Below are 12500 nucleotides of genomic sequence, written 5' to 3'. Positions count from 1 at the left end.
GTTAGTGTTAGTATCAGTGTTAGTGTTAGTGTTAGTATCAGTGTCAGGGTTAGTGTTAGTGTCAGTGTTAGTGTTAATATTAATGTTAATGTTAGTGTTAGTATCAGTGTTAGTGTCAGTGTTAGTGTTAGTGTTAGTGTTAGTGTTAATGTTAATGTTAATGTTAGTGTTAGTGTCAGTGTTAGTGTTAGTGTTAGTGTCAGTGTTAGTGTTAATGTTAATGTTAATGTTAGTGTTAGTATCAGTGTTAGTGTTAGTGTTAGTGTTAGTGTCAGTGTCCGTGTTAGTATCAGTGTTAGTGTTAGTGTTAATGTTAATGTTAATGTTAGTGTTAGTGTTAGTGTTAGTATCAGTGTTAGTGTTAGTATCAGTGTTAATGTTAATGTTAGTGTTAGTGTCAGTGTTAGTGTTAGTGTCAGTGTTAGTGTTAATGTTAATGTTAGTGTTAGTATCAGTGTTAGTGTTAGTGTCAGTGTTAGTGTTAATGTTAATGTTAATGTTAGTGTTAGTATCAGTGTTAGTGTTAGTGTTAGTGTTAGTGTCAGTGTCCGTGTTAGTATCAGTGTTAGTGTTAGGGTTAGTGTTAGTGTTAGTGTCAGTGTCAGTGTTAGTATCAGTGTTAGTGTTAGTGTTAGTATCAGTGTTAATGTTGATGTTAATGTTAGTATCAGTGTTAGTGTCAGTGTTAATGTTGATGTTAATGTTAGTATCAGTGTTAGTGTCAGTGTTAGTATCAGTGTTAGTGTTAGTGTTAGTGTTAGTATCAGTGTTAATGTTAGTGTTAGTGTTAGTGTCAGTGTTAGTGTTAGTGTTAATGTTAATGTTAGTATCAGTGTTAGTGTCAGTGTTAATGTTGATGTTAATGTTAGTATCAGTGTTAGTGTCAGTGTTAGTGTTAGTATCAGTGTTAGTGTTAGTGTTAGTGTTAGTGTTAGTGTCAGTGTTAGTGTTAGTGTTAGTGTCAGTGTTAGTGTCAGTGTTAGTGTTAGTATCAGTGTTAATGTTAATGTTAATGTTAGGGTTAGTATCAGTGTTAGTGTCAGTGTTAGTGTTAGTGTTAGTGTTAGTATCAGTGTTAGGGTTAGTGTTAGTGTTAGTGTTAGTATCAGTGTTAGTGTTAGTGTTAGTATCAGTGTCAGGGTTAGTGTTAGTGTCAGTGTTAGTGTTAATATTAATGTTAATGTTAGTGTTAGTATCAGTGTTAGTGTCAGTTTTAGTGTTAGTGTTAGTGTTAGTGTTAATGTTAATGTTAATGTTAGTGTTAGTGTCAGTGTTAGTGTTAGTGTTAGTGTCAGTGTTAGTGTTAATGTTAATGTTAATGTTAATGTTAGTGTTAGTATCAGTGTTAGTGTTAGTGTTAGTATCAGTGTTAATGTTGATGTTAATGTTAGTGTCAGTGTTAGTATCAGTGTTAGTGTCAGTGTTAGTGTTAGTGTTAGTGTCAGTGTTAGTATCAGTGTTAGTGTTAGTGTTAGTGTCAGTGTTAGTATCAGTGTTAGTGTTAGTGTTAGTGTCAGTGTCCGTGTTAGTATCAGTGTTAGTGTTAGTGTTAGTGTTAGTGTCAGTGTCAGTGTTAGTATCAGTGTTAGTGTTAGTGTTAGTATCAGTGTTAATGTTGATGTTAATGTTAGTATCAGTGTTAGTGTCAGTGTTAATGTTGATGTTAATGTTAGTATCAGTGTTAGTGTCAGTGTTAGTATCAGTGTTAGTGTTAGTGTTAGTGTTAGAATCAGTGTTAGTGTTAGTGTTAGTGTTAGTATCAGTGTTAATGTTAGTGTTAGTGTTAGTGTCAGTGTTAGTGTTAGTGTTAATGTTAGTATCAGTGTTAGTGTCAGTGTTAATGTTGATGTTAATGTTAGTATCAGTGTTAGTGTCAGTGTTAGTATCAGTGTTAGTGTTAGTGTTAGTGTTGGTATCAGTGTTAGTGTTAGTGTTAGTGTTAGTGTTAGTGTTAGTGTCAGTGTCAGTGTTAGTGTTAGTGTTAGTGTCAGTGTTAGTGTCAGTGTTAGTGTTAGTATCAGTGTTAATGTTAATGTTAATGTTAGGGTTAGTATCAGTGTTAGTGTCAGTGTTAGTGTTAGTGTTAGTGTTAGTGTTAGTGTTAGTATCAGTGTTAGGGTTAGTGTTAGTGTTAGTGTTAGTATCAGTGTTAGTGTTAGTGTTAGTATCAGTGTCAGGGTTAGTGTTAGTGTTAGTGTTAGTATCAGTGTTAGTGTTAGTGTTAGTATCAGTGTTAGTGTTAGTATCAGTGTTAGGGTTAGTGTTAGTATCAGTGTTAGTGTTAGTATCAGTGTTAGGGTTAGTGTTAGTGTTAGTGTTAGTATCAGTGTTAGTGTTAGTGTCAGTGTCAGTGTTAGTGTCAGTGTTAGTGTTAGTGTTAGTGTTAGTATCAGTGTTAGTGTTAGTGTTAGTATCAGTGTTAGTGTCAGTGTTAGTGTCAGTGTTAGTATCAGTGTTAGTGTTAGTGTTAGTGTCAGTGTCAGTGTTAGTGTCAGTGTTAGTGTCAGTGTTAGTGTTAGTGTTAGTGTTAGTGTTAGTGTTAGTATCAGTGTTAGTGTTAGTGTTAGTGTTAGTATCAGTGTTAGTGTCAGTGTTAGTGTCAGTGTTAGGGTTAGTGTTAGTGTTAGTGTTAGTATCAGTGTTAGTGTCAGTGTTAGTGTTAGTGTCAGTGTTAGTGTTAGTGTTAGTGTTAGTGTTAGTATCAGTGTTAGTGTTAGTGTTATTGCTCAGACACAGTGAGGATTCATTATTAATTATTATTATTAACTTCTTTTATCATCTAATCAATATATAATCAATAGAGCGTACAGCTGCCCCCTCTGTCTAAACTCCAGCAGGTCTATGTCGTCTATTTCTATGTTGTGTCTCATGAAAAGGAAATCAGCTGTGACACCGGACACCGGACTAACACCGGGCTAACCCAGGGCTAACCCAGGGATAACACTCAGCTAACACCGGACTAACACCAGGCTAACCCAGGGCTAACACTGAGCTAACCTAGGGCTAACACTCAGCTAACACCGGACTAACACCGGGCTAACCCAGGGCTAACCCAGGGATAACACTCAGCTAACACCGGACTAACACCAGGCTAACCCAGGGCTAACACTGAGCTAACCTAGGGCTAACACTCAGCTAACACCGGACTAACACCGGGCTAACCCAGGGCTAACACTGGGCTAACCCAGGGCTAACACTCAGCTAACACCGGGCTAACCCAGGGCTAACCCAGGGCTAACACTCAGCTAACACTCAGCTAACACTCAACTAACACCGGACTAACACCGGGCTAACCCAGGGATAACACTCAGCTAACACTCAGCTAACACCAGACTAACCCAGGGCTAACACTGAGCTAACCTAGGGCTAACACTCAGCTAACACTGGGCTAACCCAGGGCTAACACCGGGCTTACACCAGGCTAACTCCAGGCTAACACACGGCTAACACAGGGCTAACTCCAGGCTAACTCTGAGCTAACACCAGGCTAACACTGGGATAACTCCGGGCTAACTCCAGGCTAACTCCAGGTTAACTCCAGGCTAACCCAGGGCTAACTCTGAGCTAACACCGGGCTGAGGTGATTGATTTTCAATCAGACATGTTGATGATGGTTTTTTATTAACTGCTTTTCCCAGAGATCCACAGGATTGGTCAGATGGAGGATGACAGCTGGTTGCTAGGCAACATTAACCAGATGGGCTACTTCCGGGTGAACTATGACCTCCAGAACTGGAAACTGCTGATTCAGCAGCTTCACACCAACCCTGAGGTACCTGTCTGTCTGCTCACCTGTCTCCCTGCATGCTCACCTGTCTGTCTGCTCACCTGTCTCCCTGTATGCTCACCTGTCTGACTCTCTGCTCGTCTCTCTCTCTTTCAGATAATCTCCGTTGGCAACAGGGCGGGGCTTATTGATGATGCCTTCAACCTGGCCAGGTAAGTCACCTGCCAATGAGTCAAGCCTGTCTGTCTGCCTGTCTGTCTGCCTGTCTGTCTGTCTGTCTGTCTGTCTGTCTGTCTGTTTAAACCCCGCTGAACATTAAGAATGGAAATCAAAGCCTGCAGCGGTTTCTTCACAGTTTCGCCTCGTGGTTTTATGCTGTTGGTTTAATGTTTAATGTTTAATGTTTAATATTCAATATTTAAAATTGTCTCATTTGTTTGTTTGTGATGTGCTTTATGTTTTTGTTTGTGTTTGATTTTCGGTCTCTGAGGCTGATGAATGGTTTCTGGCCCCTGACAGAGGGAACATGGATGACAAAATGATTCATATATTATGTATTAAAGCGTGTGCCGGTGAACTCGGTGACTGAAGGCTGGGATATTTAATAACCGGCTGTTCAGCCCTTAGAGCCGAACGAGTGATTTGATTGGACGAGAGGAGTCACATGAGTGCTGGTGTTCAGTACAACAGCTTCATTTTCACAATTAAAGAATCAGAAATAATTTCCTGATCCCCGAGGGGAAATGGGGTCAGTTGCAGAGGAATTAAATCATAAGAAATACAAAACGAAATAACAAATATAAAAGTATGGGCCTTAGAAAGTTGTAAAACAATAATGATAATAATAATAATAATAATAATAATAATAATAATAATAATAATAAAGTACGTGCATTATGTGTAAATATATGCATGTGTCAGCGTGTGGGCGTGTCAGCGTGTGGGCGTGTCAGCATGGCAGCGCTCCAGCTCGTGGCTTCATTGAGATGCAGAGCCGCGAGTGAAGCTCCGGCCCTCCTCTTCCTCCGCCCGGCCGCGCTGTGAGAACACGCTCCAAACTCAATAATTTATTACCGTTTCACCGAAACACTGATTGGAATTTGTGTCGGTGTGCGCTCGAGGAAGACGGAAACATCCAGAGTGAAACGTAAAAATACACATCAACACCATCATCACAGGAACACGGTGGAATACTAAAGACAAGACAGGAGGAAGGGAATTAACAAGAGCTGGATAAAGACTGTGTCCCATCAGCCTCCTCTACTGCTGGGAGAGAAGGAGAGGAGGAAGGAGAGAAGGAAGGGAGGAAGGAGAGAAGGAAAGGAGTAAGGAGAGAAGGAAGGAAGGAAGGAGAGAAGGAAGGAGGAAGGAGAGAAGGAAGAGAGGAGGTACAGAAGGAAAGGAGGAAGAGAAGGAAGGGAGGAAGGAGAGAAGGAAAGGAGGAAGGAGAGAAGGAAGGGAGGAAGGAGAGAAGGAAATGAGGAGGTAGAGAAGGAAGGGAGGAAGGAGAGAAGGAAGGGAGGAGGTAGAGAAGGAAGGGAGGAAGGAGAGAAGGAAGGGAGGAAGGAGAGAAGGAAGAGAGGAGGTACAGAAGGAAAGGAGGAAGAGAAGGAAGGGAGGAAGGAGAGAAGGAGAGGAGGAAGGAGAGAAGGAAGGGAGGAAGGAGAGAAGGAAATGAGGAGGTAGAGAAGGAAGGGAGGAAGGAGAGAAGGAAGGGAGGAAGGAGAGAAGGAAGAGTGGAGGTACAGAAGGAAAGGAGGAAGAGAAGGAAGGGAGGAAGGAGAGAAGGAGAGGAGGAAGGAGAGAAGGAAGGGAGGAAGGAGAGAAGGAAGGGAGGAGGTAGAGAAGGAAGGGAGGAAGGAGAGAAGGAAGGGAGGAGGTAGAGAAGGAAGGGAGGAAGGAGAGAAGGAAAGGAGGAAGAAGAGAAGGAAGGGAGGAGGTAGAGAAGGAAGGGAGGAAGGAGAGAAGGAAAGGAGGAAGGAGAGAAGGAAGAGAGGAGGTAGAGAAGGAAGGGAGGAGGTAGAGAAGGAAGGGAGGAAGGAGAGAAGGAAGAGAGGAGGTAGAGAAGGAAAGGTGGAGGTAGAGAAGGAAGGCAGGAAGGAGAGAAGGAGGAGAGGAGGTAGAGAAGGAAAGGAGGAGGTCCAGATCTCCTCAGGAGGTCCAGATCTCCTCAGGAGGTCCAGATCACCTCAGGAGGTCCAGATCTCCTCAGGAGGTCCAGATCTCCTCAGTCTCCTCCCAGCTGACCTGCAGCCCCACATAGAGCCACAGCTGGCCTCCCTGAGCTGCAGAGACGCTCAGCACACAGGAACCTCCTGCAGCTCACCACCACAACCTCAATATATGTTATTCAGCTGTAACATGTTATTGCTGAATAATAATAATAATAATAATAATAATAATAATATGTGTATGAGTCATGTTTCAGCTGGTTGTCATGTTTTATCTGTTTTTAAAGCGCACATGGAGTGGCAGCTGTAATCTCATCATATTTAACATAATGACTTTCCACCTCCAGTCATATAAACATAATCATAACCCTAATCCTAATTCTATGGGATTAAACTGCTGGACTCTGTCTCTTTCTGTCTGTGATCGGCAGATTTCTCACCTGAAGAGACACAGAGAGAGAGATGGAGGAACAGTGACGTTGAGAAGTGTGTGTGTGTGTGTGTGTGTGTGTGTGTGTGTGTGTGGTTCAACTGTCTGCTGCACTCTCTCTGTCACCTGCGATGAGAAACACAGCAACAGTCTGTTCCTGTCAGCCTGAGTGTGTGTGTGTGTGTGTGTGTGTGTGCACTGAGCTCAGCAGCACACACACACACACACACACACACACACACACACACACACACACAGAGGCAGGAGTGGATTTACTGTGAATGACAGAAAAACTAAAAACTACAAATCCATTTTATATTCAGTCCGACAACAAAAGGAGCTGCTCCATCAGCCTGCATCTGTTACCACGGCAACGCCGAAAACGGCACCAGCAACACAGGATGAGCTTTCTTTTCGCTTCGTTTGTTTGTTTGTTTGTTTGTTGGCATGGCGGATGTTGTTGGATTAGAAAGTTCGCCAGAGAAACGAGAGGAGGATTATGTTTTTTTTTGGTTTTTCTTTTCTCTGCTGATTCTGATTTAAATCTGAGAAAAAAAAAAAACACAAAGTTGAAGATGAAGTTCAGTGACTCAGTCATACATATTGATGATGGATGGAAATAAACAAAGTTTCAGGCAACATTACATAAGACTTGAAGAAGTCACGAGGTGAGACGCCGTCCTGGGGCCGTCTCAGACTCTCAGACCTGAGACGTGAGAAGCCTTGTCCTGGTTTGGTTCTGCAGAGAGACCCCGTCCCATCGCTCCTCAGCACACCTGGTCCACCTGGCCCACCTGGTCCTCCTGGTCCACCTGGTCCCTCTGGTCCACCTGGGCCACCTGGTCCCCCTGGTCCACCTGGTCCACCTGGCCCACCTGGCCCACCTGGTCCTCCTGGTCCACCTGGTCCCTCTGGTCCACCTGGTCCACCTGGTCCACCTGGTCCCCCTGGTCCACCTGGCCCACCTGGTCCTCCTGGTCCTCCTGGTCCACCTGGTCCCTCTGGTCCACCTGGCCCACCTGGTCCCTCTGGTCCACCTGGCCCACCTGGTCCTCCTGGTCCACCTGGTCCCTCTGGTCCACCTGGCCCACCTGGTCCCCCTGGTCCACCTGGTCCCTCTGGTCCACCTGGCCCACCTGGTCCCCCTGGTCCACCTGGTCCCCCTGGTCCACCTGGTCCACCTGGTCCACCTGGCCCACCTGGTCCTCCTGGTCCACCTGGTCCCTCTGGTCCACCTGGCCCACCTGGTCCCCCTGGTCCACCTGGTCCACCTGGTCCACCTGGCCCACCTGGTCCTCCTGGTCCACCTGGTCCCTCTGGTCCACCTGGCCCACCTGGTCCACCTGGCCCACCTGGTCCCCCTGGTCCACCCGGTCCTCCTGGTCCTCCTGGTCCACCTGGTTCACCCGGTTCACCTGGTTCACCTGGTTCACCTGGTCCACCTGGTCCCCCTGGTCCACCTGGTCCCCCTGGTCCACCTGGTCCACCTGGCCCACCTGAGCGGCTTCAGACCAAAGGCAGGCCTTCACTCTGCGCCTCACGCCCCCCGCCCCCCTCGCTCTGCTGCTCCTAATAAAATGTAAGGACAGACTCGTCATGTTGACACGTGGACGTCGTGTTGACGTCGTGGCCCTTGGCTCGGTGCTGTCTGCTGCTGGTTTGATTCCCGGCTGCCTCGGCTCTGCCCGCTCCGTCTGAGGCCGCGTTCCTCCCATGGCCTCAGACCGGACCAGCTGGAGCCCAAATACCAAAATATCTTAATAAAACTTTGATTTATCTTCCCAAACAGGGTTAGCTGGGCGTTACTAAGCCTGTAGCTGCTGAGCCTGAACACACCAAAGCAGCAGGACACACACACACACACACTGTCTGCTGGATATTGCTCAGTCTGGTTTTTATGGAGACTCTTATTGTGACGAAGGTAGACCAACATGGAGGAAACGCTGTACCTCAGACGGCTGCTGTCACGCTCCTCCATAAAATTTCCCTGCAACTTTAAAAAAAAACAACAACAACAAAACAACAATAAAATTTCTACAATATTCTTGGAAAAATGCAAAAATAAATGAATACGTTTCTTCATGTTGGATTGGCTGAGCCCAGAGCGATCCACACAGCGCCAGCCACAGAGAGAGAGACTGTGTGTGTGTGTGTGTGTGAGCGGTGTGTGTGTGTGTGTGTGTGTGTGTGTGCAGCTCGTTGTGCTATAATAAATGCTGCCCGTGCAGGAATGGCTGGTTAAACACTGATAGATGTGGCCACTGTGTGTGAGTGTGTGAGTGTGTGTGAGTGTGTGTGTGTGTGACACTGCAGCTCCTCGTTAGCTCCTCAATGAACCTCACTTATGTCTAATGGACAAACAATTAACTGGCTCATAACGATGTTAACGAGTTAACGAGCTCGTTAGGAGACAGAGAGAAAAACCTGGAAATCCACTTCTGCTCTCACCGCAACCCCTCAGTGTGTGTGTGTGTGTGTGTGTGTGTGTGTGTGTGTGTGTGTGTGTGAGTGTGAGTGTGTGTGGAGAGGAGGAGGGAAGTGAATGAGTGGCGAGGGAAAGAGAAAGAGGAGGAGAGGACAAGTCAATGACAGGAAGAAGAGGGAGACGGAGTTCTGCCTGGGGGAGAGTGTGTGTGTGTGTGTGTGTGTGTGTGTGTGTGTGTGTGTGTGTGTGTGTGTGTGTGAGTGTGTGTGTGAGTGTGTGTGTGTGTGTGTGTGTGTGTGTGTGTGTGTGTGTGTATGTGTGACTGGCAGCAGTGCGGTGCGAACCAATCAGAGGAAGACAGAAGAAAAAAATAATTCCATGAAGACGGAAATTTTTATTTCTTCCATCCGGCTCAGTTCCTGCTGCAAGGCATGCTGGGAAATGGAGTCCCATCACCGTGTGGCCCTGAAAGGAAACCTCACCTCTGACTGCCCCTCCTGTCCTCACCTGCACGCCTCATTAATATTCATGAGCTGTGGGTGGGGCCGGAGACAAACGCCTTCACCTCAAATGTTATGAATATTAATGAGGAAACATTGGCGGCTCATTAATATTCATGAGTGGGCGATTGTAACCTGAGATACTAAGAGGCTTGTAGTGATCACTGTCGTCTGTGTGTGTGTGTGTGTGTGTGTGTGTGTGTGTGTGTGCTTGTGTTTAGATGTTTAGACATTTAGACATTGCTAATTTTGCTGAGGACACCTTGAGGACCCCGGAGGACCCAGGATCCCCCTAGAGGACCCTAGAGGACCCTGGAGGACTCTGGAGGACCCTGGAGGACCCTGGAGGACACCTTGAGGATCCTGGAGGACACCTGGAGGACCCAGGAGCCCCCTAGAGGACCCTGGAGGACTCTGGAGGACCCTGGAGGACACTTGGAGGACACCTGGAGGATCCAGGAGGACACTATGAGGACCCTGGAGGACACTTTTAGGACCCTAGAGGATCCTGGAGGACACCTTGAGGATCCTGGAGGACACCTGGAGACCCAGGAGCACCCTGGATGACCCTGGAGGTCCCTGGACGACACCTGGAGGACACTGGAGGACACATGAAGGACACCTGGAGGATCCAGGAGCAACTTGGAGGACCCAGGAGGACACTGGAGGACCCAAAAGGACACAGGAGCCCCCTAGAGGACACCTGGAGCACCCTGGAGCATCCTGGAAGACCCAGGAGGACCTTGGAGGACACCTGGAGGACACCTGGAGGACCCAGGAGCCCCCTAAAGGACACTTGGAGGACCCAGGAGGACCTTGGAGGACCCTGGAGGACACCTGGAGGGTCCTGGCGGACACTTGGAGGACACCTGGAGGATCCTGGAGGACACCTGGAGGACACGTGAAGGACACCTGGAGGACCCAGGAGGACACCTGGAGGACCCAGGAGGACACCTGGAGGACCCTGGAGGACCTTGGAGGACCCAGGAGGACCCTGGAGGACACCTGGAGGATCCTGGAGGATCCAGGAGGACACTTGGAGGACACCTGGAGGACCCTGGAGGACACCTGGAGGATCCTGGAGGACACCTGGAGGATCTTGGAGGACACCTGGAGGATCTTGGAGGAAACCTGGAGGATCCTGGAGGACACCTGGAGGACACCTGGAGGACCCTGGAGGACCCTGGAGGACACCTGGAGGATCCTGGAGGACACCTGGAGGATCCTGGAGGACCCTGGAGGACACCTGGAGGATCCTGGAGGACACCTGGAGGATCCTGGAGGACCCTGGAGGACACCTGGAGGACACCTGGAGGATCCAGAAGGACCCTGGAGGCTGGTCCAGAGCAGAGCGCTGCAGATCCTCTCCGGCGTGACGAGTTTTACAAACTGCAGCAAACCTCCTCCACAAAGAGAGAAGCTCCGCCCCCACAGACGCTCCGACAGCCAATTAAAACGACACACCTGCAACCAATCAATGAACTGTCACTTCTCCATGGAGTCTGTATCATAGCAACGAAAACAAGACGAAAAGAAAAAGAACAAGAACAGAGAGAGAGAGAGAGACAGAGAGAGAGAGAGGGAGGAGAAGCTGCTGCTCGGCCTCCGAGGGAACAAACTCAGATGGAGGGCAGCAACAATCTGAGCTGAGGAAGAGGAGGGAGGAAGAGGAGGGAGGAGGAGGAAGAGGAGGGAGGAAGAGGAGGGAGGAGGAGGAAGAGGAGGGGAGGAGGAGGAGGCTCTGCCGCTCGGGGTGAACCTCGGCGGGACGTCCTGAGCGCGGCTCCGGCCCTGAACGCACCGCGCAGCCGCCACGTGATTGGCTGATCACGTTTGTGTTAACGAGCAGCCGAACAGGTGCGCCTGCTAACGTCCCCTGAAGCCTGTGTGTGTGTATGTGTGTGTGTGTGTCTGTTTCTGTGTGTGTGTGTGAGTGTGTGTGTGTGTGTGTGTGTGTGTGTGTGTGTGCGTGTGTTGGCGGAGAAGCTGCTGCTGCGACTGTCTGCGTTTTCTTTTAAAGAGCCATTAAAGAACAGAACACACTCCTCCTGTCAGCCTGACAACCTGCACACACACACACACACACACACACACACACACACACACACACACACACACACACACATTTCAAAACAGAAACTTTTCTTTTCTGAGTGTGACTTTGACTTGGTTTCAAAGCTTGGCCATACGTACGCAATATTTATATATGTGTGTGTTCTGTGTTTTAATGGAACATGTGACTCTGTGTGTGTGTGTGTGTGTGTGTGTGTGTGTGTGTGTGTGTGTGTCTGTTTGATGTGCAGAGCAGGTTTCTGTGTGTGTGTTCTGCTGCCCAGCTCCTGCAGATGGAGCGTGAATCTGCTCCAAAGCGTCTTCCTCTGTGAACGGGTTCTGTTCACGTTCCCTGGTGGAGGAAACACATTTAACACATTTAATACATTTAATAAAGTAAATAAACTAAAGTAAAGTAAACAAGCAGCTCCTTCCTGTGGAACCTCAGGAACGTTCCTCTCACCTGAACACGGCTCATCAGAGCTCAGATCTGAATATTGATCAGTATTGATGTCATGAATGGTGATGAGAGGAGAGACGGGCTGCAAATCTTCTTCTTCTTCGGCTAAACCAAACACAGGGGTGTGTGTGTGTCTGTGTGTGTGTGTGTGTGTGTGTGTGTTTGTGTGAGTGCTTTTCAGGAGGCTCTGTTGTTGTAAAGGCCACTGTGGTGTGAAAAACCATGCATGTTTTTTTTTTTTTTTAATGATTTTCTGTTTCACAGCTCGTTCCCCGGTCGCTCGCTCTCGGTGATGTTTTGGTTTCAGATTCAAACTGGCCGCTCCTTTGTGATGCGGACGTCTGAGCGGGGGGGGCGGGGCGGCGGGGGGGGCGGCGGGGCGGTGGGAACGAGGAGGCGCAGCAGCTCGCTCAGCAGAAGCTCCTCGAGTCAGCCGGGACGTCCCGGGAAGATCTGCAGGATTGGCCGAGTCAGCAGGAGAGCAGAGAGGAGCTGTGATCGTGCTCCAGAATCACTGAGGCAGGAAAAACACCATTCTGACACCTGATTGGACAGTTAGCTCTCCTCTGATTGGACGTTATCAGTGGTAGCCCCACCCCTCCACAGGTTTGGGTTGGCGGGTCCCTGCTGCGCCCTCTAGTGGCTCAGCAGCTGTTCCTGTCTTCAGTCTGTCTCCATGATCCCTGCTCACACGCAGCTTTTCCTCCTCTGCACCGCCTTCCCAGCATGCATTGC

The 12500-nt window shown here is 48.0% G+C and overlaps 1 protein-coding gene across 1 annotated transcript in view; it reads left to right on the top strand.

Moving 5' to 3' along the window:
- The window catches only part of LOC115356822 (thyrotropin-releasing hormone-degrading ectoenzyme-like), a gene marked incomplete at its 5' end in the record, with an annotated part of 31709 nt that overhangs the window by 3625 nt on the left and 15584 nt on the right, over positions 1 to 12500 (top strand). The window contains 2 exons of the mRNA XM_030048084.1: positions 3639 to 3772; positions 3884 to 3939. Coding sequence (XP_029903944.1) covers positions 3639 to 3772; positions 3884 to 3939 — 190 coding nt within the window. The remainder of the gene's footprint in view (positions 1 to 3638; positions 3773 to 3883; positions 3940 to 12500) is intronic.

This window comes from Myripristis murdjan, unplaced genomic scaffold, assembly GCF_902150065.1.
Source record: "Myripristis murdjan unplaced genomic scaffold, fMyrMur1.1, whole genome shotgun sequence".
Lineage (NCBI taxonomy): Eukaryota > Metazoa > Chordata > Actinopteri > Holocentriformes > Holocentridae > Myripristis > Myripristis murdjan.
Note: the sequence above shows the minus strand (reverse complement) of the source record. Positions and strands in the feature narration are given on the sequence as shown.